Source organism: Cynocephalus volans, chromosome 8, assembly GCF_027409185.1.
Source record: "Cynocephalus volans isolate mCynVol1 chromosome 8, mCynVol1.pri, whole genome shotgun sequence".
Lineage (NCBI taxonomy): Eukaryota > Metazoa > Chordata > Mammalia > Dermoptera > Cynocephalidae > Cynocephalus > Cynocephalus volans.
Window position 1 is genome coordinate 119,247,922 of NC_084467.1, and position 26,187 is coordinate 119,274,108.

At 47.0% G+C, this 26,187-nt stretch overlaps 2 protein-coding genes and 1 non-coding gene across 3 annotated transcripts; 2 read left to right on the forward strand and 1 right to left on the reverse strand.

Moving 5' to 3' along the window:
• The first annotated feature begins 1,732 nt into the window (after positions 1-1,732).
• On the forward strand, positions 1,733-17,392 carry LOC134384363 (low affinity immunoglobulin gamma Fc region receptor III-like). Its single transcript, XM_063105895.1, is given in 7 exon segments — positions 1,733-1,817; positions 2,243-2,260; positions 2,556-2,813; positions 5,382-5,636; positions 7,137-7,349; positions 9,009-9,141; positions 17,188-17,392. Coding segments are annotated over 7 exon segments (1,167 nt in total).
• Positions 17,393-17,745: 353 nt separating this feature from the next.
• Positions 17,746-24,897, forward strand: LOC134384364 (heat shock 70 kDa protein 6-like). The gene is given in 5 exon segments (XM_063105896.1): positions 17,746-18,072; positions 18,075-18,669; positions 18,672-18,788; positions 18,791-19,626; positions 24,784-24,897. Coding segments are annotated over 5 exon segments (1,989 nt in total).
• Positions 24,778-24,860, reverse strand: TRNAL-CAG (transfer RNA leucine (anticodon CAG)). Its single transcript has one exon. It is a non-coding gene; the product is annotated as a tRNA-Leu (tRNA).
• Positions 24,898-26,187: the final 1,290 nt, after the last annotated feature.

Consider the following 26,187-nt stretch of genomic DNA (forward strand, 5'->3'; position numbering starts at 1 on the left):
TGGTGTTGTCAGCACCACGCTCATCCAGGTGAGCCATGGGCCGGCCCTCTGTAGGTTATCTTTACACTTTATTGATTTTTCCTTCCATGCACAGAAGCTTTTAAGGTTGATGTTGTTCCTCTTGCCTACTTTTCCTGTCGTTGTCCCCATAGTCTGACTTTTAACCACTGTGACCATTATACCATTTTGCTCAGCCCAATCACGCTACACAGTCATCTGCACAGAATATATAGCTGTGAAACAATAAGAAATTTATAGTTTATTTTCTGCCCTGTTTCTGGCACAGAGCTCCTAAACCCCATGTAATTTTCCAAGCAATAAGGGTACTAAGAGCATCTTTTGTTACAATATTTGATCTTTGACCCTGGTTTCTGACACAGAATGCCTAAATCCCTTGGAATTTCCTGGATGATAGGAATGTCTTTTGTTCTGATGAGGCAGCTCTTGGTGGGTTCCCGGATAGCTTCAGGATGGGGGCTGGTCACTAGGAAGGCAAAGCCACAATTAGAAGCTTGGAACTTTCAGCCTCACCCCTCATCCTCTGGGGAGGGAAGAGGGGCTGGAGAGTGAATTAATAATCAATCACCTCCATAAAAATCCCCAAAAGACAGGGTGCAGAGAGCTTCCAGTTGGTAAACACATCCACGTGCCTGGAGGGTGGCGCACCCACACTCCTTGGGGACAGAAGCTCCTGTGCTCAGGACCCTTCCGGGCCTTACCCACGTACCTCTTCATCTGGTTGTTCATCTGTATCCTTTTTCATATCCTTTGCTATATAATAAACTGATAAATATAAGTCAACATATCCCTGAGTTCTGTGAGCCATTCTAAAAAATGATGAACCTGAGGAGGGAGTGATAGGAACTCCTGATTTACAGCTAGAAGTACAGAAGTACAGTAGGCCTGGACTTGTGATGGGCATCTGAACTGGGGGCAGTCTTGTGGCAGTGAGCCCTTAACCTGTGGGTTCTAATGCTGAGTCCGGGTAGATAGTGTCAGAATTGAACTGAATTGTAAGACACCAGCTGGTGTTGGAGAATTGCTTAGTATGGAAAAAAAACCATACATTTTGTGTCAGCTATTTTGAGAGCGAATATAGAGAAAAAAGTGTTTTCCTTCTTTTAACACATTTTAAATTGCTCCACGGCTTTCTTACCAAAATTATTTCTTGCTCTTGAACTTTCTTGTGTGTGTGGAGGACAGGGGGTTAAGGGTAGGGGTAGGGAGATAGACTTGCTTGAGGCGTATTTAGAGGCTTTCTTGGATTGAGTGTTTCCCACAGATAACTACCCCGTTTTGTTACTGTTGTTTAATGTTGATTCTTATCAGTTGCAGATTTCAAAGCTTCTCTTTATCTTGTCTGGGTCAAAACTCATTTGGACCTTTCTGTGTACTGGCCAGTGAGGCAGCACAGGGAGTGGAAATAGCACTGAACTGAGAACCTAGTCGTGGGCTCTGCTCCCAGCTCTGCTTCCCGGCGTTTTCTCCCATCCATTCCATTTCCTCACCAGCACAATAACCTCTCCCTTGGGTTTTCACAAGGACACAAGGGGATATGTGCTAGAGAGATATATCTGCAAAGCAGATTCAGCTTCTAGTTTCATTTGTTATGCATTGTTTAGCAGAACAAAATCTAGTAACTGATGATAGTTGCATGAGATAATGAAATAATTTCCTTCCTCTTTTCTAAGTTTATCTCCTAAACCTCACTGGATTCTGGACCAGTTCTGGAATGACTTTGGAGTACCAAATGTTTCAGAATATACATCCTGGCAGACTGTGGCTGCTTCAACCACTGACAATTTTGCTGCTGCTGGGTGAGTGAGGGTCATTCTGGAACAGGTCAATTTCAGACTCCTACTGTCCAGACTTTAGGGACCAGTGTGGTGAGGAATAGGCCTGGGCCCTGGAAGCTGAGACAGATTGAAAGAGGAGAGAGGACCCTGAATTCTTACTGTTCTAATGGTTCCTTAAGTCAGAATTCAGTGGTACTTTCACAGTCCCTGGGAAGTCCATTCTGTACCAACATTCATGTTTACTTTGTCGCCACGTGGAGGGACAGGGATGAGATAAGGAGGAATGAGAAATGAATACTTTTATAAGAGATCAATTGGAAACAGGCTCTTGAGATGGGTCCTAGGGAAAGAAGGAGCCAAAATCATCTCCCTCTGCCCACACACAAAACTAACTTTGTTCTCATCTTTTCCTGCTCTACATTGATCTACTCTTTTCTCTTTTACAGCTTCTGATAGGCGAGCTGGTAAGTTAGCTCTTTGCTTTTTTGTATTAATGTGTTACTTCCTCATAATGTGATGCTGTATTTACTATGTAGGGATATATCTGTTTCACCAAGAATCAGGCTTGGGTTCAGCATGGACACTTCCCCCATTTCACTGGGGCCTGGGATTTAATTCTTGTTAGATTCCTGCTGGTCCATCAAAGACCCAGAGGATAGGCTGCTGCAAAGACACAGATCTTTAACTGAGTCTACAGTAGGACTTTCTAGTCCCTCCAAGATAATTTATTCACATATCCTTCTGCTCTCTGCCCCTCAGCTGCTCTCCCGAAGGCTGTGGTGAAACTCGAGCCCCCGTGGACCCATGTGCTGCAGGAGGACTATGTGACTCTGAGGTGCCAGGGGGCCCACACCCCTGGGAACAACTCCGCCCAGTGGTTCCACAATGGGAGCTCCATCCCCACCCAGGTCCAGGCCAGCTACAGATTTAAGGCCAAGAGAGATGACAGCGGGGAGTACAGGTGCCAGACAGGCCAGACCAGCCTCAGCGACCCTGTGTATCTGGGCGTGCTTTCCGGTCAGTGGAGGAAGGGCCCGGGGAGGTTCTGGGAGGACCAGGACAGATGAAATCTGCTTTCGCTACAGAGGTTTGCAGGAAAGGGGGGTGACCTGCTTACTGGGAAGTGTTGCTGTGGGTTGCCTAATCATTTCTCTTTTCACCTACCTCATTGGCTTAATATGTGTGGTGGGGGTGGAAATTCCTAAGAAATTCCTCAGCATATATTAAAGGTAGTTTTTGCCTCAGTCCTGATTGAACAAGAAGGTCACAAGGCCACAAACAGGCAGCTGAGTACGAAAGAAGCAGAAAGTACTACTTCATAAAACCACCTTACTCTGATGGCAGTGTGGTAAACCACGGAGGCTGGAGACAAATAGACCCACAAAAGCCCTAAGGTGGGAGCTGTCTGACAAGTGTGAGGAGGTCATTCTGCCTGGAGTGCAGGAGGCCAGAGGGTGGAATCCAGTCTGGAAGATGAGGCCAGAGGTGAGGGGGAGGGGAAAGGCTAGATCGTGTGAAGGCTAGTAGCTTGTTGCAATGACTTTGACCTTTATTTCTAAATGAGGTGAGAATTCACCAGATGGTTTTAATTAAAGGAGTAATGTGATTTGATTTAGGTTTATAGAAATATCTGACAGTGTGCAGTTTAATAGATTCTGTAGAGAAAATGCCCCTGGATACTATTTCTACCCCCCTCCAAATGTCTGAAAATATGAGCACACTTATCTTGCAGTTTATTTCAGCTGCACCCTTGGTGCCTAAATGCCAAAGATGGTTACAAAAACATCCAGTGCTTTAGATTTTCCTGTTTAACACCAGGAGGGTGATTTTTTTGTGTGTGGTCTTTTAAGGCCCCTGTACCAAAGAGGTCCTGGTGGTGCAGTCACTTTCTGTTGATGGTGCTCTATTCAAAGAAGAACAAATATTGAGTCAACCTCAAAAACCTGCCCAATGACATCTCAGCTACCCATCTCCTCTCTTTGTGTATTACCTCTCCAGGAACAGCCAATGGTACTTCTGACTCTTCCTATAAAGATATAAAAATATAGATAACAAAACGTAAATCTGAAGGGTTGATAAAGAGAAACCACCCAGTCCTCCATTGTATAAAGAAATTAAGCTGATGAGACCCAAGAGCCCAGCAGTTAACGGCAGAGCCCAAATCATAGTCCTTACTTCAGAGTTCTGTTTCATGCTGTCTTAACAACAGTACCTTGCTTTTCATATACAGAATACTGTTTTCCTTGTTTTAAAACAATATTAATGACAATCAATATGGAATATTGTTTTCTTAAATAAGATATAACAAATTGTAATATTTCTTTCTGTAATAGAGCAATTTGATTTTCTTCTATAATAAGTTTTTGTTTGTTTGTTTGTTTGTTTGTTTTTGTTTGTTTTTTTGTCTTATTCGTGACCGGCACTCAGCCAGTGAGTGCACCGGCCGTGGCGGGAGCGTCGCCGTACTCCCAGCGCCTCACTCTCCCGAGTGCGCCATGGGCTCGGCCCTCTTCTCTAATAAGTTTATTAGAACATTGTTTGTAGACTTGTCCTCCAGGGTAGCTGAATTTTGGAAACTGACTACTCTGCCATCAATGAAGGGAGGGGGTGGTTGAGAGTAAGAGTTTTTGTAGGCAAGGAAGGAAAACTGATTTTAAGTTTAAAAACCTTCTTTAATGCCTCTTTTGTTCAGAGTCACAATTGAGTACTGAATTCAAAAGATCATACATTTTCATTTCTTATGTGGATGGGAGATTCCACTCAGGGTGTGCTATGGTCTGAATGTTTATGTTCCCCCGAAATTCATATGTTGAAATCCTAACCCTCTTCATAATTGTACTAGGAAGTGGGGCCTTTGGGGAGGGGACTATGTCATGAGGTTGGAGCCCTCATGAATGGAATTAGTGCCTGTATAAAAGAGACCCAAGGGAGCTCAGTGGCCTCTCCTACCATGGGAGGATACAGCAAGAAGGCTCAATTTTATGAACCAGGAAGTGGGCCCTCACCAGACACAAAAGCTGCCAGCACCTTGATTTTGGACTTGCCAGCCTCCAGAACTGTGAGAAATAAATTTCTGTTGTTTATAAACCACCCAGTTTATGGTACTTCGTTATAGCAGCCCAAGTAGACTAAAACAGGGTGGGTGAGGCATTATTGAAGCTCTGTTTTGTTGCTAATACAGTCAATGACCACCTGCCTTCACCTCCCAAAACTTGTTCAAAAGTTACAATTAAATTAGTAATCCCCAGACCACAAGTACCGTATTCACAACAAACTGAAGGTTTCGGGTCCTGTTCAGTAACCTCTACGGTTACTGAAATGCAGTCATTTCCCTACTCAAGTTTAGTGTTTTAAATTCCTCAAACATATTTTTATTATCTTCTCTTCACCTTTGGAACCTCTCGAAACTTCTGTCTTTCAGAAGTTCCACAGATATAACACTATATTTTGTCTCACACTTCCTTGAAGCATCTTCAGTGCCCATCATCCTTTCAAGTTCTATGAGGAATGTAGTCCTGAATATGAGGTTGCAAAGGTCTTGGTATCTAGCTTTAGAGCATTTCCCCCCATATTTTTATCTTTCAGACTGGCTGCTGCTCCAGACTCCTCATCTGGTGCTCCAGGAGGGGGAAACCATCATGCTGAGGTGCCACAGTTGGAAAAACATGCCTCTCTACAAGATCAATTTCTACCACAATGGAAAATCCATAACGTTTTCCCATTACAATTACAACTTCTCCATCCCACAAGCAACCCACACTCAGAGTGGTAATTACTACTGCAAAGGCCTTATAGGAAGGTCAGAGCACTCATCACAGTCTGTGACCATCACTGTCCGAGGTAAGGGAACTCTGTCTAGATCCAGGGAGTGGCAATGCAGGGATGGACAGGGTTAAGGTCATATGGACCTACATGGAGATCTGAGAAATGCCACAGCAGCAAAATTGGGCACTGAGTCTCAGAGTTGACCCAAGACCTCCTGGTCCTTCTGCATCTTTCAGCCTTGCTGCTGCTCAAGACTCCTTACTTGGTGCTTCAGGAAGGGGGAACCATAGTGCTGAGGGGCCACAGCTGGAAAAACATGCCTCTATCTAAGGTCAAATTCCACTGCAATGGAAAATCCATGAAGTTTTTCCATTTCAATTACAACTCCATCCCACAAGCAAACTGTAGTCACAATGGTAATTACCACTGTACAGGCCTCATAGGAAAGTCAGAGCACTCATCATAGTCTGTGACCATCACTTTCCAAGGTAGGAACCAGGACTGTTCCAGGAGCTTCAGGCTTCGGAAGGATGAATACGGAGAGGTCTACCAACCTTTTTCAGACTTCAGTACCTGTGTTCTCCTGAATGGGCCTCTTTGATGTTAACAGGAACCCTAAAAGTTCTAGCTGACCTGATTGCTGTGTGGAAATGCAGCTGTATTCCAGCTCATTCCTCAGGGATTATAGAAATGGGTGTTATTCACTTGGAATTTTAACCCTCAGGGGACAGAGGCTATCTTTTCCTCCGCACAAATATGTCTACCAGACATAATCACTCTCCCTCCTTTCCACCTCATTCAAACCACTTCACTTTGTCCCATGTCCCTCTACCTCTACGATTCTGAAGTGTGTGCCTCCCATGCCTCCCCAGTGACCCTCTCAGCATTAGCTCAAGGCAGCCATGTTGTTATGGGAATCTCTTTCAACCTATAAACAACTAGGCCTCCGTCTGTTCTTGAGAAATTTTGCATTGTGGAATCCTTATCACGCCTTTTCAGGAGGCATCACAAGCTACTTATGACAGACTAGTGCAGCGAACACTACCCAGTTCTAGGCTCAGAGAAGGTGGTGAGTGAAGATCTGCTGATGTGGTCTGTGGATTCCCTAGTTCAAGGTTTCCCAAAGACTGTTCCCCAGTCACATAACTCCTTGAAAGGCTTTTCAGAATAAAGGGTTCTGTGGTCAAATTAATGTGGAACATGCTTGTCCTCTCCTTTTATATTCATGATACACATTAAAGGCTTCAAGAAGCCCTGTTGAAAAGAAAACTTTTAAACTATGTTCCATATGGCATTTTCCAAGCCTCGGTGACTGCAGAAACTTTTCCCTCTATAACTTCAGAACAGACGTGACCAAGGTCACCCTTTAGGAAATGTTGATCTAGTGCTTTATTTGGGAGGCAGAGAGACAAAGAGATCCTCTGAAGACTTCCTGGCCTACGTGTCTGCTCTTGGCCTTACCTCAGCCCCAGCTAGGATGACTGTTACAAAGGTTCCTTGCTGGGGACCTCACTGTTTATTCCAAATTTCTATCTTAATGACTTATTATTCCCATCCCTCTGCCTCTCCTTCTAGGTCCAGAAATTCTATCCATCTCTCTACCTTGGTACCAAATCACTTTCTGCCTGGTGATAGGACTCCTGTTTGCAGTGGACACAGGGCTGTACTTCTCTGTGAAGAGACAACTTCAAAGCTCAATGGGGGACCAGAAGAATCACAAACTCCAATGGATCCAAGGACCATAGGACAAATGTCTCTGCATACCATGGCATAACAGCAGTGGCAAAAGTATCTCTTCCTCCTACTGTAGCTCCTCCTTGAAAGAAACCTGAGCCAAGAATCCTCCACCCACCATTTAGCCTTCAGACACTAGCCAGAGGTTTCTCAAATATATAAAACCTCAGTAAATCCTGCTTCTACATTCAAAATACACCCAGCAATCCAACTGCTTCTCAGTACTCTACTCCTGCAACCTTGGTCAAGCCACCATTATCTCTCACTTGAATTACTGCTATAGCCTCCTGACTGGTCTTCCTGCACTCACCCTTGCCATCCTACAGCCTACCCACAGCAGCCATTGTGATCTTTTAAAATGTGTACCATGTTTGTCACTTCTTTGCTCAAAACTAGATAATAGCTTCCCCTTGCACTTAGCGTAAAAGCTGAAGCCTTTGAAATGTTCTACAAGATGCTGCATAATCTGGCTCCTCGATATCTCTTTGACCTCATCCCTTGTCGCTCTGTGTTGCTTACTCTTGGTTGCCCATTACCTACATCATGCTTCATGTCCTTTAGGTCTTTACTCAAATGTCACCTTATCAGTGACATCCCCTTGATCATTCAATATAACTCCACCTCCCCTACCACACTCCTAATTCCCCTCTCCTGCTTTTTCTCCATTGTTCTTCTCACCAGCCAATGTTCTGTATGTTTACTTGTTTACTTTTTTTAATGCCTGACTCCCCCACCCCATTCGAATGTGAGTTTTAGGAGAGGATCTTGTTTTGTTCACTACCATATATACTCGGGGCCTAGGTCAGTGTCTAGCCCATGATAAGACACTTAATAAATATTTATAGAATCAGTAAATTCTTTAACTTTGAAATCAGAGACTTTTAATCCTGGAAACTCCTTAGAAACAATGAAACTCCAATCCCATCATTTTAAAATCAAGAAAGCTATGGCCCAGATAGCCAAAATTACCTGTTCAAGGACACACAGGTAGTTGGTGTCACAGACCTTTATATATAGTTTGGTTCATACTATAAATTTTGTTCTACAGCTTGCTTTTTTTAAAGACTCAGTATTGGGTCATGAGCATTCCTCCACTTCACAATGTCTATTTAAGTCATTACTTTAATATCTGTTCTACTTTCAAAGATACTCAAAATAATCTACTAAACATTAATGGAAATGTTTAAGTGAATGTATAAAAATTTGCACTGCATGCATAAGCTCTTCTATGCTTGAACCTCTCTGGAGACATCAATTAAAAAGTGCAGAAGTGAATGACATTGGAAGCATGCCTGTATGATGCTGTGGTTTTGTTCATGTACATCGCCTGCTTTAGGGTTAGACCTGCAACTCTTGGGTGTGGGTGGGTAGGGGGGTTTTGAGGCTGGGAGAAAAGGGGGGAGGAATCCAGATACGGCAGTTCCTGAGTAGGCCAGGGCACACACTGCCCAGGCCAGGCCACTTTTTCCCTTCTGAGGTGACAACCCTTCTCTTGCAGACCCTTGGTTAAAATGTCTTGACTTTGGCATCCAGGCCTGGCCGGCCTATACTGTGAGTGAATGAATTCAAAGCTGACAGCTTCTCTCCCTCCTGGAATTATGAAATAAGTTACTTCTTTTTGCAGATGGTTTGATTTTTCACTGTGGAAGTCATTCATTGCATACTTCTTCAAACATTCCCTTTTTTTTTTTCCTGAACTGTTTGCCTTTTCAGTACAGCTGATCTCTCTAGCAGCAAATTCTGCCAGATCTTCCTCACTGGTACAGTGGGAGAAGATTGACCAAGAAACCCGGTCCAGGAGCCGGACTGACCTCTGCATCCTGATTGAAAGGACGAGTCGACACCAGTTGACGATCCACCGGAGAGAGCTGGTTTATTAGGCGGCACACACACATATATATAGAGCTTTTAGGGAAGCCTGATTGGCTTAAAATACAATCCCTACTTAGCATACTGCATGCGGCTTGGGTGAGCTGATTGGTGTGCGATTCGCGCCGCTGGAAGGAGAGTACGGAAGAGAAGGGCAACCAGTGCCATGATGGGGTGTGGCCGAGAAGGACTTATGTGATTAGGGTGTGATCCCTTGGGGCATTTGGGTTCTTACCTTCCTCGGTGTGATCCCTTGGGGCATTTGGGTTCTTACATTCCTCCCTTTTTCTTGTTTTAGGAAAGGGGACGTTGAAGTCATCGAGCTACTTCCTGCTGAACTGGGGCGTTGTGGGGGGGGCAAAGGGAGGAAGATACATAAATACCCATTATGAAACCCCAAAGGAGAGTGGAGAAACATGTAATTTCAAAAGGGGAAAAGTCGGGCCAGCCCGTGGCTCACTCGGGAGAGTGTGGTGCTGAGAACACCAAGGCCCCGGGTTCGGATCCCATATACGGATGGCCGGTTCGCTCACTGGCTGAGCGTGGTGCTCACAACACCAAGTCAAGGGTTAAGATCCCCTTACCGGTCATCTTTTAAAAAAAAAAAAAAAAAAAAAAGGGGAAAAGTCCATAAACGTTCCTTGAAGCCACAAGTCGAATATGCACCGGTTCCATTGTTCGTAGTTGGAGACTAGAGGGAGCAGCCAGGCGTCGGTGGCAAGGGCGTGTAGGAATGCATTTCCTCTGTAAGGTGGTGTCTCTTCAGCATCAGCTGAGGCGCTCACGAGATGAGGCGGGGGCTTCATCGGTACCTAGAAGCTGGTAGTTTCTAAGCAAAAGCTGGTTAAAGGCCTGATTAGAGATTTTTCCCACTTAGGTTTGAAGAAACCTAATGATGCAGGGCAAGAAAAGGCAGGTTATGAGGATAATGATTAGAGGTCCCAAAATGGGCCAAATCCAAGTTAGGATGGGGTTTAAGATAAAAGAAGAAAAGGGGTTAGAACTGGATGTGGTTCATAGGCTGGAAGCTAGGTCGGTGAGTTTGATGATGTTTGTTTCTACTAGACCGGATTCATTGATACAATAACAGCATTCTTCCCCAAGGAAGATGCAAGTACCTCCCTTTTCTGTGGTGAGGAGGTCTAGTGCTCTACGGTTTTGGAGGGTGACCTGAGCTAAAGAGGTAATTTGTCTCTGTAGAGAGGAAAGAGATTCGGCAGTGGAGGTCAGAGCCCCTTCAAGTTTAGCATTTATGTCTTCAACTGCCCGTAAACTGTGTCCTAAGGCTCCTCCCGACAGCCGGCTCCGACCGCTGATGTTGTTAGGGAAATACCAACCATGATCGGGAGGAAGGCAGCCCTTTTTTGCCTTGAGGGGGGATGAAGAAGATGGAACAGTTCTGAACTGGTGTACAGAGTGAGTTGAGGGACAATGGTGACAAGAAGGCATGGGGCAGTAAGATTTGGCAGGATGGAGGTAGAGAGGGTTCCATTGCACCAGAAGAAAGAGCCTGGTGGGGCGACGGTGTGGTTATAAATGGTTGAGGAAGGGAAGCGTTTAAGGGGACGGCCACCAGGAGTGGTCGCATGAGAGAAAACAATTTCCGGGAGAGAGAGAGAAAGATGAGTGTTTCAGAAATGATCTGTTGCCAGGTGTAAATGGGTGACCCTGGGGAGCTAGCAGAGGGGCCTGAAAGCTCCCTGGGTGAAATGAAAAGAACAGGAGAAGGCCAAGGAGAAGGTTCATGTCTCCAGAATTGGGGGTAAGGCTGAGGTCCGGGATAGGCGGAGTTTGAAAGGGTCGGTAGGATGAGGGATACACTTAAAAGAATGGTGTGTTAAGTTCTTTTGCAGCTTGTTATTGGAGTTCTCGGTGGCCGAGGGCGGATCCTGAGTGTAAGGCTTCAGCCTGGAAATATGAATACTAATTGGCCTGGGCTGAGTGAAAGGTTATTTTTGGAAAGTGATGGATCTGGAAGTAGCCAGTCCTGGTACTTCCATAATTCGGTGCGAAGGTGGGAGAGCAAGGGTAAGGCCATGGTGGGTGGTATGGGTCCTTCAGTTGCTGTGATCCCCGGGGGTAGGAGGGGTCTACCATACATGACTTTAAAAGGGGAAAGATTGGAGGGCTTTTTTGGGAGAGCTCTGGTCTTGAGTAGAGCGAGAGGTAGAAGACGGACCCAATCAATGTGTAATTCCAGAGACAATTTAGTTAGTATGGTTCTCTCTACCTTTCCAGATGCCTGAGGTTGGTAAGGGCAATGTAGGTGCCAGGGGAGAGAGAGTGACTGGGAGAGTTTTTGTATTATCTGGGCAGTAAATTCAGATCCATTGTCAGATTGAATGGAAGTGGGCATCCCAAATCGTGGGATGATTTGGGAAAGGAGAGTCTGGGCTATGGTGGAGGCCTTTTTATTGGATGTTGGGAATGCCTCTACCCATCCTGAAAAGGTATCAACAAACACCAAGAGGTATTTGAGGCGCCGGACAGAAGGCATGTGCGTAAAATCAACTTGCCAGTCGGCTGCGGGTGTGAGACCTCTGGCCTGGTGGGAGGGGTATGGCCCAGGTTTGAGAGGGGTGTTAGGATTGGTACGCTGGCAGATTGTGCATGAGGAGGAAATTTTTGCAAGAGGGCTTTGTCAGGTGGGGTGATTGAGAAGAAGGCTTGTAAAAACTGGGATAAATCTTGGGGGCTAGAGTGAAACAGGTCATGGAGCAAGCGAAAGAGAGAGGCAGTTGAGGCTGAGAGGGTGTCTGTGAACCTTGGGAGCCGTATGGAAGAATGGGAAGTTGGTTTTGTGTCTGTGTGTGCATTGCTGCAGTGCATGCGGCGAGGTCAGCCTTACAATTCCCACGAGTGATTGGGGAATCGTCCCTCTGGTGGGCTCTGCAATGAATGACTCCTAATTCACAAGGTAAATGGGATGCCTCAATTAATGTGGAGATTAAAGCTGAGTTGGTGATTGTGTTACCCTTGGTGTTAAGCAGACCGCATTCTTTCCATATGGCGGCATGAGAGAGAAGTATATGAAAGACATATTTGGAGTCAGTGTATAAGTTAAGAGTTCTTCCTTCAACTAGAACGCAGGCTCGCGTGGTGGTGATAAGTTCGGCCTGCTGGTTGGTAGTACCCTTGGGTAAAGGTTGGGCCTCTATAACCGAATCAAGGGAGACTATGGCATACCCTGCGTAATGAGTGTTTCCTTCCTTGAATGAGGACCCATCCATGAACCATGTGAGATCAGCGTGAGATAGGGGTCCCTCAGTGATGGAAGAGCAGTAAGGTATAAAATTTTGAAGGCTTTCTACGCAGCTGTGCAAAGGGGTGTTGGGGGAATCTGGTATAGGCAGTAGGGTGGCTGGATTTAGGGGTGGGCAGGTAGTGAAGGATAGGGCAGGATTTTCCAGAAACGAGGATAGGAGGGTTAGGATTCTGGAAGGTGGGAGGGATTGGAGAGCCTTATAAGTAAGGAGGTCTTTGAGGTGATGTGGTGAGAGAATGGTGAGAGGTGCCCCAAATGTTAATTTGGATGCCTCCTTATGCAGTAACTGCCCCGCTGCTAGGGCTCTTAGACAGGGTGCCCAGCCTCGTACAGTGGGGTCCAACTGTTTTGATAGGTACAAGGGGGTGAATGGGAATGACAGCGGCATTAACAAGGCGGAGATCTTGGACAAGAGGAAAGGCGCCATTAGGTTTTTTTACAGCGAGTATGGGAGTATTGAAAGGGGAGCGAGTGGGACGGAGATACCTCTTTCTTAATAGGTCCTGAATGATGGGGCTTAACCTGAGGAGGGCTGTTGTGGTTAATGGATACTGAGCCTGACAAATATATTTGGAGGGGTCTTTTAGTTTTATGTGTACAGGGGAACACTGGGCCAGAGCGGGGCTGGCAGTGTCCCAAACTGTGGGGTTAACAGGGTGCGTTAGCATGGGTAGGGACTTCTTTGGAGGGGTGGAATTAGTAGGATCTTGGGCTTGAACTAGCGCTAGGAGGAAGGAAATGGGGGAAGAGGAAGAGGACAGGGGCAAAGTAATGGAGACCTGAAGCCGTGATAGAATGTCCCGACCCAACGAGGGGACGGGGCATTGTGGCATGACTAGAAAGGAATGGGAGAAAACAGATTGAGTGCCTTGAAGGCAGCAGGTTAAAAGAGGGGGTTTTGGGGGAAAGATTTGTTTACCTCGTACCCCAACTATAGGAGAGGTGCTGGAGGTGGTGGGGCCTTTATATTCCCTTAAGACCGAAAAGGTGGCTCCAGTGTCCAGGAGGAAAGATATTGGGTGGCCGTCCACAACCATGGATACCCTGGGCTCTTGCTTTGTTATAGAGATGGTCGGGAAGGGCCCAAGGCTCCTTCAGTCCTCCTCAGCAAGGCCCACCATAGGTGGTGTCCACGGTTCAGGGGACTGTGGGGCAGTTGGTCCCTCACCCCTTCAGGCAAGGGGGCAATCAGATCCCCAACGTCCCTTCTTTTTGCATTTTGGACAAGGAGTGGTGGGTGGCCTGGGGGTGGGGCAAGCCTTTGCCCAATGCCCTTCCTTTCCACATTTAAAGCAGGCTCCAGGTGGAGGCTTAGAGGTGGAGGCTGTGGGAGGGCGCTCAGGGGGTTTGATAAGCCGGGCCAACATCTGGAAGTTGGCGTGGTCGGCCTTTTGTTTTCGACGTTCTTTTTCCTCCTCCCAATTATGAAAAACCTTGAAGGCCACTGACAGGATTTTGGTCTGAGGGGTTGCAGGACCCTGCTCTAGTTTTAATGTCGGGGTAGGATCGGGCATAAGGACAAGCCGGCCGTCTTCTGAGTTGGGGTCTAAGTTAGTGTATTGTTGAAAGGCCTGAGTTAATCTATTGAGGAACTCGGAGGGAGTTTCCTCCTTTTTTTGGACAATTTCTTGAATTTTTTGGAAATTGACAACCTTGCGAGCCAATTTTTTGAGGCCAATTATTAAGCAAGAGGCAAAACGGTCTCGAGCCTGGATTCCCTGGGCTGTGTTATAATCCCAATTAGGTTCCTGTTCTGGGACTGCTTGGGGGCCTGGCGGGTGATTCGGATTGGTATGATGGGTGTCAGTGGCATGGGTTTGGGCTGTATCCCAGACCCTGCGGCGTTCCTCGGGGAGGAGGGTGTTGGCTAGGAGCATGAAGATGTCATGATGTGTGAGGCTGTAGGCCTGCAGGATCCATTGGAATTCTTTAATGTAGGTGGTAGGGTTGGTAGAGAAAGAGCCTAGTCTTTTTTCTAATTCTGTAAGGTCAGCTAGGGAAAAGGGAACATGGACCCTAACTACTCCTTCAGCCCCAGCTACCTCATGTAGTGGGGCGATTGTTAAAGGGGTGGGGGGAGGTCCTTGGGAACAGGTGAAAGTGGGGCTTAGTGGGTCAGGAGTAGGTGAGGGTAAAGACGGGGGAGTGGATGGTGCAGGAGGTGCAGAAGGTGACGCGGATGACGGGGGAGGAGGAGCGGATGCTGGAGGCACTGGGGGAGGACGAGGTCGGTAGGGTGGGGGTTCATCAGCAGGGTCGAAGGTGGAAGAATCGAGGGGTGACTGTGAAGAGGGTTTACAGGCTAAAAGGACTTGAGAGGGAGCACAGGAGGAGCAGAGGGCGGGGTTCTGAGCCAAGAGGCGAAAAGCCTCGATGTAGGGGATCTCCTTCCATTTCTTAGGCGCTGGCAGTAGTTAAAGAGGTCTCGTAGAATGTTAGGATCTAGTGTGCCCTCAGGGGGCCATGTGTTTTGATTATCTAAAGGATAATAAGGCCAATCTTGTGTATAGAATTTGGCTCAATATCCGGCCTGAGGGAAAGGTTGGTGAGGTTTTTCAGAAGGCATTGAAGTGGAGAGTCCCCTAGGGAGGAGGAGGAAGCGCCCATTCTGGTCTCTTAATGGGAATTTAGACAGAAATCGGACAGAGATTTAGTGATAGGACAGATCCTTCAGCCGGTTGGGAAAGGTGGGATCCTAGAGGGCGTCCCCAGTAGGTCATGTCAGTCCCGGCAGGTTCAGGTACAAACCAGGAGGAGAGAAGGGAGCTGTGGGTCGTCACTCAGACCTCCACTTCTCTAGGGCAAAAGCCCGGTGCCTGAAGGAACCTAGCGCTAGGAATTTCTGGTCGGGTCCCGGACCCGGGAAGTGGATAGAAGAGAGTGGTGGACAGGAGGGTGAAGGAGAGAACAGAATGGGGCTTTTAACCTCCAAAAATGAAAGTAAAAGTTTACTGGGGCTTTGGAACCTGTTATAGTTTGGGAATTTATGGTGGTCGTGAAGACCGTGGTGGGGTGGGGTATGGGCGTTAGGGGCTACCAGACGATCTAGACTCCCTGTGGTAGCCTGAAAAAGGGCCGGTGCCCTTTAGGAAAGGGGGCTTACCTAATGATGAGCCGGTTGTGAGTGGAAGGAGCCAGCACCGAAAAGAATGGACGACGGTGGACCGTCAATGGTGAGCGGTGGAAGGGAGGCCGGTCCTGGTGGGACGGAGTTCCTGAGGGGCGACTTGGAAGATGTTGCTGCTGCAATCCAAAAAGTGTCCCCGCTCCAGAGAAGCTCCGTCCCGGGTTTCGGCACCAAATGAAAGGACGAGTCGACACCAGTTGACAATCCACCGGAGAGAGCTCGTTTATTAGACGGCACACACACGTATATATAGGGCTTTTAGGGAAGGCTTATTGGCTTAAAATACAATCCCTACTTAGCATACCACATGGGGCTTGGGGTGAGCTGATTGGTGTGCGATTTGTGCCCGCGGGAAGGAGAATGCAGAAGAGAAGGGCAACCAGCGCCATGATGGGGTGTGGCCGAGAAGGACTTATGTGATCAGGGTGTGATCCCTTGGGGCATTTGGGTTCTTACACTGATCCCCTCGTTTCTCTTCAAAGTCCTCACAAATTTACTCTTTTTAAAAATTAGAAGTTTCTGTTGAATTGGGCAAATAATAATACATTACATAAAAGTCAACTTTCAGTTCCCTTAGTATGTTGCTAGTGTATAGCCTCGCAATGTACCAGTTCTCTAGCTGCCACACCTCTCCACTTCCGTCCTCGTGAGTATAGTGCTGAGTATGCCTGCCTGTCACTCCGGCCGGGAGGTTACATGTAAGCTTCCCTCTTTCTTTTCTTCTTGAGAACATTTCCACCCTCATTTCTGAACTGTCTCCTCCTTTTGGCTTTCAGTAGAAGTCCAAACACCAGAATATCCAGATAGAACGTTCCGGATTAAAGGAAGTGGGACATAGCAAAAACTCAAATCGCACGGCCAAAGGCCTGATGGGAAGTAGCGTGGCTTTACTGCCCAATGAACCCATGTCCTCCTGCGGCCTTTAGAATGTAGTGGGGCCTGCAGCAGTTTATTCTACACCTGAGTACTGGGCTCCAGCTTGGAACCTGCTTAGGCCACAGATAAAAGGACACACTATGACTTTCCAACGGGTGTCTGGGGACGATGCTCCTCGGGGATACAACATCGGGGAGGGAAAGGATTACAAGAAGGACATTCCCACTACATTGCAATCTGCTTCCCCGTGTGCTGTGTTCTCCCCTGGGTGAAGCAGCGGGGTTGCTTCCGAGTCACAAAGCCACAAAGCCACAAAGCCACACAGCACGATGCTCTGGCTCCTCTGAGGAAAGCCACTTAATAAAGGACTGGGAGCCAAACCGAAAGGACCCAAAGTCTTCATCTAACTGGTTTTGGTTTTTTAAGTCATAAGTCTGTTTCTGTTTTTTCCTAAAAACAGGAAGTGAGTTAAAACTGTGGCTTAAAGATACACCCACTGCATGGGCCAGGAATCGAACCCGGGTCTTCCGGCATAGCGGGCGAGAATACCACTGAACCACCAATGCAGACGACACACAGAAAGAGGTTCTGCTGCATCACTCCCTAACCTCCTCTCTGTCTGTGGCCACAAGCCATCTATTTGAATTACAGTATTGGAAATATTGCCTGCAGGTTTCGAGGTAAAATGCATTAAGACTTGAAAAATAACTACGTACTTAAACTCCTGGCTTTGATGCATGGCTCTATTCGCACAGTAACATGCTTTCGGCTTTCCCGAGCCGCTGGACTCAGCTCGGCTCTCTAAGGCAGTCTGTCCGCAGGCCTGTGCGCCTCGAGCCCATCGAAAACGTGTGCTCTAGGGAAGTTACTGCCTTCACTGGCTTCGGCCACGACCGAGCGCCCTTAGAACCAGCCGGAAGACGCTGGAACTTTCTCCGCGTTTCTTTTCAGCACCTCTGAGTCAGAAGCCCGTAGGGCCAGCGTAGCCGCCCCGCTCCCCGCCTCCCACGGCCGGACCCGCCCGAACCTTCTCCCTCGAACCTTCTCCCCGAGTCAGCGCCGCGCCACCCGGCCGAGTCAGCCCGCGCGGGAAGGATCGCGGCGGCGGAGGCGGGTCCCCCGCACCGAATAAAAAGCCCGTGGGCGCGGAGCCGAGCAGATCGGAACCGGGCTGGCTGGAGAGAAGCGAGAGGAGGGCAGCAGTGCTGAGCGCCCTTCGACGGCTGAGCAGCTGCGCCTCCTGCAGCCTCCTGCAGCCTCCTGCATCTGACTCGGTATCCGACCGGTCCACAGGGGCGCGAGAAGCCACAGCCATGTCCGCCCCAGGGGAAGTGGCGATGGGCATCGACCTGGGCACCACGTACTCGTGCGTGGGCGTGTTCCAGCAGGGTCGGGTGGAGATCTTCGCCAACGACCAGGGTAACCGCACCACGCCCAGCTACGTGGCCTTCCCAGACACAGAGCGGCTGCTTGGCGAGGCCACCAAGAGCCAGGCTGCCCTGAACCCACACAACACGGTGTTCGACGCCAAGAGGCTGATCGGGCACAAGTTCGCGGACGCGACTGGGCAGTCGGACATGAAGCATTGGCCCTTCCAGGTGGTGAGCGAGGGTGGCAAGCCCAAGGTGCGCGTGTCCTACCGCGGGGGGGGGACAAAGCGTTCTACCCCGAGGAGATCTCCTCTGTGGCGCTGAGCAAGATGAAGGAAACGGCTGAGGCATACCTGGGCCAGCTGGTGAGGCGCTCTGTGAGCACGGTGCCCACCTTCTCCAACGACTCGCAGCGCCAGGCCACCAAGGACGCGGGTGCCACCGCGGGGCTCAACGTGCTGAGGATTATCAATGAGCCCACTGCGGCCGCTACCGCCTATGGGCTGGACCCGCAGGGCGCCGGGGCGTGCAACGTGCTCATTTTTGACCTGGGCGGGGGCACCTTCGATGTGTCAGTCCTCAATATCGATGCCGGTGTCTTTGAGGTGAAGGCCACCGCTGGAGACACCCACCTAGGTGGGGAGGACCTCGACAAGCGGCTGGTGAACCACTTCGTGGAGGAGTTCCGGTGGGAGCACAGCAGGGATGTGAACGGGACTAAGCGGGCCCTGCGAAGGCTGCGCACGGCCTGTGAGCGCGCCAAGTGCACCCTGTCCTCCAGCACCCAGGCCACCCTGGAGATAGACTCCCTGTTCGAAGGCGTAGACTTCTACACGTCCATCACTCGTGCCCGCTTTGAGGAGCTATGCTAGACCTCTTCCGCAGCACGCTGGAGCCTGTGGAGAAGGCCCTGCGGGATGTCAAGCTGGACAAGGCACAGATCCACGACGTCGTCCTGGTGGGCGACTCCACCCGCATCCCAAAGGTGCAAAGCTGCTGCAGAACTTCTTCAACGGCAGGGAGCTAAACAAGAGCATCAACCCTGACGAGGCCGTGGCCTATGGGGCTGCTGTACAGGCGGCAGTATTGATGGGGGACAAGGGTGAGAAAGTGCAGGATCTCCTGCTGCTGGATGTGGCTCCCCTGTCCGTGGGGCTGGAGACAGCAGGTGGAGTGATGACCACGCTGATCCAGAGAAACGCCACCATTCCCACAAGGCAGACCCAGACCTTCACCACCTCCTCCGGCAGCCAGCCTGGGGCCCTGATCCAGGTGTATGAGGGTGAGAGGGCCATGACCAGGGACAACAACCTGCTGGGGTGCATTACCCTGGCCTCACGTGGAGTCCCCCAGATCGAGGTGACCTTTGACATTGATGTCAATGGCATCCTGAATGTGACAGCCACTGACAGGAGCACAGGCAAAGCTAACAAGATCACCATCACCAATGACAAGGGCCGGTTGAGCAAGGAAGAGGTGGAGAGGATGGTTCGTGAGGCTGAGCAGTACAAGGCTGAGGACGAGGCCCAGAGGGACAGGGTAGCTGCCAAAAACTCCCTGGACAAGATTCCTGAAGAGGACAGGCAAAAAGTGCAAGACGAATGTCAGGCTGTCCTCACCTGGCTGGAGCACAACCACTTGGCAGAGAAGGAGGAGTATGAGCATCAGAAGAGGGAGCTGGAGCAGATCTGTCGCCCCATATTCTCAAGGCTCTGTGGGGGGGGGCGTGGTGTCCCTGTGGACAGCAGTTGTGGGGCTCCAGCCCACCAGGGGAACCCCAGTACTGGTCCCATCATTGAGGAGGTCGATAAGTCAGCTGTGACTGTAAGGATTGGGCTTGTGAGCCTTCTAGATTGTCTTCTATGATCCTGACCTCTAACTTCAGGGATGGGGGTCTTGCTGCCCCAAAAACTGGGAGCTTTCTTCTCAGTATGTCTTAATCATTTTTTTCTTTTAATTTAATCTTCTCCCACTTCAAATGAGAAGTCATTAAACTTATTATTAACATTTGCGTGGCACTTTAACTTTGCTTTTACCTACATTTTGTGTATTTTGTTACTTGTATGTATGGATTTTGTTATGTGAACTATAGGTCCAAATAAACTTTTAAAACTCATTCTTGGTTTTTACTCCGAGTCAAGTACATGAAGGGGCTAGGCTTTCAGAAACAAAAACTGTTGGGATGAGTGCTGAAGGAGGAATGTGAGGAAAATTCACGAGGCTTTGTGCATGATTTCTATAGGGGAAAAGTGGATGAGGGGAAGAGCGTGAGGCAGACACGTTGCGACAGTACGGAAGTGTGAGGGTTGATACAGAGGAGAGGCCAGTGGCTTACAGTGCAGAAAGAGGGAGGGAAGAGGTGGAGTTGGAGAAGCAGAGAACGGGCAGAAGCTTGAGTACTGACAGGGTTACCATGTGGGGCCGCAAGATAAAAATTCTGTATTGGAACCTAGTTTAGTTTGTCGGTCTGTGTGTCCTCATACCACCGACAAGTAGTTTACATGCTCATTAGTTGTTTTTAATGATGTCATTTTATCCGTTGTTCTTTTAGAGAAAATACCCCAAGTTCAGGACTCTGGAAAATGGTCTACGTTAGAGATAGTATGTCTGGTGGTGCGATTAAAGTTACCACTGACCTTATCTATAGGAGAGAAATAGCGTGGTCCCATCTGCTTTCTGCTGATGGCCAGAGGATACTCGTAAGAACAACAGTGTAACATAATGGTTATGTTGGAACCAGGCTCCATAGGTTTTCAGCTCTGCCACTTTACACGGCCCAAATTCAACTCTCTGAGCTTGTTTCCTTTTCTATAGTGGGGATGATGATGATAATAGTACCTACCCCAGGATTGTTGGGAGAGTTCAGTTAATTAATGTAGTGTAAGAGGCAAAGAAGAATGTTAGGCATATATCAAGAAATATTCGCCATTACTAATTACTTTTAGCTGAGTGTCAACGGTGTACCATGTACATAACATACACGATCTAATTTAATCCTCACAGCAACATCACGGGGTATTATTCTTTTTTAAAGGTGAGGATTCTGAGGTTCAAAGAGGTTAAACAATTTACTCAAGGTCACATAGCTATTAAGTGGGGGCAGGGAAAGGGAGGGCTGGAGTTAAGAACACTGCCGTGTCTGATTCTGGAGCCAGAGCATGTCACTTCACAAACAAGCCATAACTTCACATTAACAGACCTTCCCCCGATGTTGTGAGATTGGATACATGATTCCTTGAGAGAACTTGTGTGAATTAGTTCCCATTCCATCCAGCCCACACTGTATCTATCCTATGAGCAACGGGAGTTTCATTTTTATCTCAGAAATGAGGGTGAGCTGGGTTACAGCCATGCTACATTGTGTTTACTTTAGGGTAAACTCTTGCGGGTGGAGAGAAGGTTGCATGAACTACCCACTTGTCCCTGTTGTCATTTCACAATTTTAACTGCCCAAGTCCTATGCAACCTGGTTTCACACTGAAGAAACCTGCAAAAAAGAGATGGAGTTGCACACACATACTGTATTACATTCTCCCTTTCCTGAATTTCTTCCCAACTTCCAACATTGACCACTTCAACGTGTTTGTACTTCCTAACAGGAATGATGATACCCACAGGGTTTACATAGTTTCTTGGCATTTTAACAGCATGCCTCTTTGTCTCTCTCTCTCTTTTTAAACACACATACAGAGTGTAACAAGGAAGATTGTTTTGTGTTTCGTTGTGAAAACACCTCAGATCCTACCATCTGAGCGCTATATTAAGTTTGGCCTAAAGGTTTCTTCAGGCATAGTGAACTGTGATCTAACTTGATGTGTAAACAGACTAAAACCTACTCTTGTGACAAGCAGCTGAGTCCCAGCCAATTACAGGCAGCCAGCCATTCAAACCACGTTCAAATAAGACAAATGTAACCAATCCAGCTGTTTCTGTACCTCATTTCCATTTTCTGTACATCACTGCCCCTTTTCCCCTTTTCTATTAGTTTTAAACCGATTGGGCAGCAGCCCCAGAGTCACTCTGAATCTATCCGGTCCTGGCAAGTGCCCCATTTGTGAATTGTTCTTTGCTCAAATAAATTTTGCTAAATTTAATTTCTCTAAATAGAGAGATTTAAACAAAATAACCACTTCATCTACTTTTAAATGACTGTTGATCTTTGTGGTTTAGTTTATTTGGGGATTGTTTCTTGTATAACAGGCATCTAAAAGTCCTTATGTTGTATACAGTCTTAGTTGGATCATTGTAATCATAGCTGTGTCACTCAGTTCCTCCCCCAAAAAATATTAGAACAAATTGAATCAAAATACATGCCCATTATTAAAAAATAAAATCTTGCTACAAGCAATTTCTTTCTTTCTTTTTCTTTTTTTTTTAAAGATGACTGGTAAGGGGATCTTAACCTTTGACTTGGTGTTGTCAGCACCACGCTCACCCAATGAGCAAACCGGCCATCCCTATATGGGATCCGAACCCAGGGCCTTGGTGTTATCAGCACCGCACTCTCCCGAGTGAGCCACAGGCCGGCCCGCTACAAGCAATTTCTACTCCTCATGGGCAACCACTCATAGGTTTTATTTATTTTCATTTTTAATTTTACAATAATTTTAGATCAACAGAAGAGTTGCAAAGATTCCACAGAAAGTTATTGTATATCCTTTAGCCAGTTTCCCCTAATGTAAGATCTTACATAACCATACTACACTTACCAAGCCTAAGAAATGGGCATTGGTACTATTAAGTAAAATTCATAGGAGGCCATTGATTTGGGCTGAGCTCCTGCACTAGGCCTCCTCTTGTAACAAGCAGCTGAGGAACGCGCTCTCGTAACAAGGCAGCCAGCTATTCAAACCATGTTCAGATAAACAGACCAAACCAAAATGGAGTCACTCACGCTAAAGTTCCATGTCAGCAAGCCGAAATTAAGCTTATTATCTCTCATTCTCCTTCTCAGAAGTCAGGAGAATGAGAGATAATAACCAAATTCCCAAACAATCCAGTTTCAGTCGGCATGCTAATGAAGTTCCCTCTTCAATCTTCTTTAATCCTTACAGAAAAGTAACCTGAAGTAACCTAATGTCAACCAACCAGCTATTTTCCTATTGTTCAATTTCTCTGTTCCCACCTTACAAGGAAAGTAACTTTGAAAAAATCAATTTGCTTTTTGGTTCTTTCTACTTTCTTCGGTCCTTCTGTCTATAAAATCAACCATCTCTGCTCAGCTCATCAGAATGCTCATTCTATCTTACAGAATGAAACATCGCCCAATTCTGCAAATAAAGCCAATTAAGATCTTTAAACTAAAGTTGTCGTAAATTTCTCTTTGACAGTAGAATGCTAACTAAACTGTAGACTTTATTCAGATTTCACATTTTCCCATTAAACCCCTTTTTCTGTTTCAGAAGTCAGTACAGGATACCACGTTGCATTAGTTATCATGTCTCCTTAGTCCCCTACAATCTGTGGTGGTTTCTGTCTTTTCTTGTTTTTCATAACTTTGACACTTTTGAGAGGACTCGTCAGGTGTTTTGTAGATTGTCCCTCAGTTTGGGTTTGTCTTGATATTATTTCATGATTAGACTAAGGTTTGGAGGAAGAATACCACAGAGGTGAAGTGCATTATACCAGGCGGTACATGATATCAACGTGACTAATCACTGCTGATGTTAACCTTGATCACTTGGTTAAGGTTCAGCTTTGTTTAAAAACTATTTTTTAATGGCTTTCTTACGAATGCATTCTTAGTCCATTATCCTCTTCAGTTTAGACAGTATTTAATTTAAGTTAGTATCCTCTGTTTTAAGCACAGGGTCTGACATATTGTAAATGCCTAAATGATAACAAGTAAAAGATGGCCTGTTGAAAAAAAAGGGGGGGGGGTGGGAGTGGGAAGGGAAACAGGTTAAAGACCAACCTGTGCAAAGGCACTTAGATCAGACAGACCAGTGCTTCTCAAACTTTAATATACATAGGAATCACCTGGGAATCTTACAAAATGCAGATCCAGTAGGTCTGAGGTGGGGCCTGAAATGTGCATTTCTAATAAGCTCCTAGATTGTGTCACTTTAACAATTCTACATCCATTTTACTACTAAGCAAACTAAGGCTCAAAAGGGTCCAATACATCTCCCAAGGTCTAGTAAATGAGACAGAATGTAGTTCTGTCTGGCTAACTTTCATTAATAAACTTAAAGATCTTTCCTCACACTTATGAACCTACATCCCACATTCAACTTCTTAACAGCTCTCCCCTCTTCCCCAAAGGACAAGGCTTTCTTCATACCCAGTTCGTTCCACATCAGAAAGTGTCTTATTTGAGACCTTCTAGAAAAGGAGTTCTTGAAACAACCAACTCCGTAAGCGTACTCCTCCCGGCACCCCTCCCCACACCCCCATTTGGTCTGTTGATTTATTATTATTTTTTCTTGTTTGGTATGTTGATTTCTTTTCTTGGTGTTCCATGACACAACAAACCTACTGAATTAGAATCGGTGGTGGAATTGGGGAGGGCAAGGCGGTGGAGAATCTGATGCTTACCAAAGTTCGGCACTACTGCCTTAGAGTTAAGCTCAGGCTTGCTATAGCAAATTAAGGGATCCTGGGTCGAGGGCTTTTCTTTGTTCAGTCAGAGGAGTCTTGGTATCTGCCTGCCTTAGTATGCTCCACACATAGAAAGGAGTCAAACATTGTGGCTGAATAACGGAATGAATAAATAGGCACTGGGAAGCTGGAATCTAAAGTAAAAAAAAAAATTTTCATAATTACACATGGATCTTAGGCTCCCTTATTTCACAGACCAGCCTCCTGCTCATAATACAGAAAAACAGATTTAGTTGTATATTTACAGTGGTGCACAAATAGTTTTTGCACTTGTAGCTACGGAGGATAAAGAGCAATTTTGGTCAACCAATACTTCTTTTTCCAAGAATTCAATTCTATTTGCCAGTTGGTTCAGTCTTAAGCAAAATGGTCTTTTGTCAGGAGTGGGATTCGAACCCACGCCTCCAGGGGAGACTGCGACCTGAACGCAGCGCCTTAGACCGCTCGGCCATCCTGACACAGGAGCCCGCGTGCTCTTATTTCACCTTAAGTTGATCATGCACTGATGGCCTAAGCTGTCGTGCTACATTAACGTTGTCAGTATTTATTGTTTCAGATAAAACTCAAACTCTTTTTGTAAAGCAGGGAAAACTAACTCCTCCCACAGCCCTTTCCTATTCCCTACTTCCTCCCACCCTAAACCTTAAAGCTCCATTTTCCCTGGCGCCCCTTCGAGCGCTCCACTCCTTCTCTGGAGGGGCCCAGCCACGCCAGGGTGGCCCCCGGGCCGGTCGGTCTCCCTTGAACGTCTGTCCCAAATCGCCGTTACTGAATCCGACACCCAGTGGATGCAGTGCGGAGCCTCGCGGAACAGCGGAGCTCAGAGCTGCGCCCGGACGTGAGGAGAACGGGGGTCGAGAGAAGGCGGCGGAGGAAATCCTCGGGCGGAGCTAAGCCTCCGTTTTCTCGCAGGGCTCCGTGCAGGCGCCGCCCTCCCGGCTCTCGGCGCCTGTGGCCTCTGCGTTCCCAGCCCTGCGCCGTTCGCTGGCACGGCGGATTCAGAGAAGTTGGTCCACAGAGAGCGAAGGCTCCACGTGCCTCTCCCCGGGGTCGCAAATCCATGTAAAAAAAAAAACTAGTAAAATTCGATTGTAGACTCACGGCCTCTGTTTCTCTACATACTAAATTGTGCGATCAAGGGGACACGGGGCGTTGGTGGTATGGTGGTATAGTGGTGAGCATAGCTGCTTTCTAAGCAGTTGAGCAGGCTTTATCTTGTCGTGAAATGTTTCCCACGGTAACCAAACCAACTGTAACTAGACTGCACTTTCTCTTCCGGTTTTGAAATTTAGTCCCCACCCCCGCCAAATTTTGTCGGTATTAAATTCTGAAGGTTTTCTTCTCTCCTCTTTCTCCCTCCCATTTTAAACTTCCAACCCTTGAGGAATATTTGGGATGTTCTGTATTCTGAGTTCTCTTGTCTCATTCTCAGCATCAGAAAGTGCCACTGCGAAGTTCGTACGGAGCAGCAGAAATTGGCGAGTGCGTCTAAGGAACTGCATTTTTCAAATTTAATTTTAATAAGTTAATTGAAATAAATGAATTAATTAAATGAAGTTAATAAATAGACATTTTTAAACGGATACTCAATTCGGCTATTGGAGAACTCAATACGTTTGGATCAACGTGGGTATATGAATCTCCTTCTTCAATTGTAAATTTCATAAAATTTAAATGCTGATTATTTTTCCGATGGAAATTTAACGTCCAAGTTGAAATGTGCTGTCTGTGAGTGTAAAACGCATACCGAATTTTGAAGACTAAGGGAAAAAATCTAATTAACAG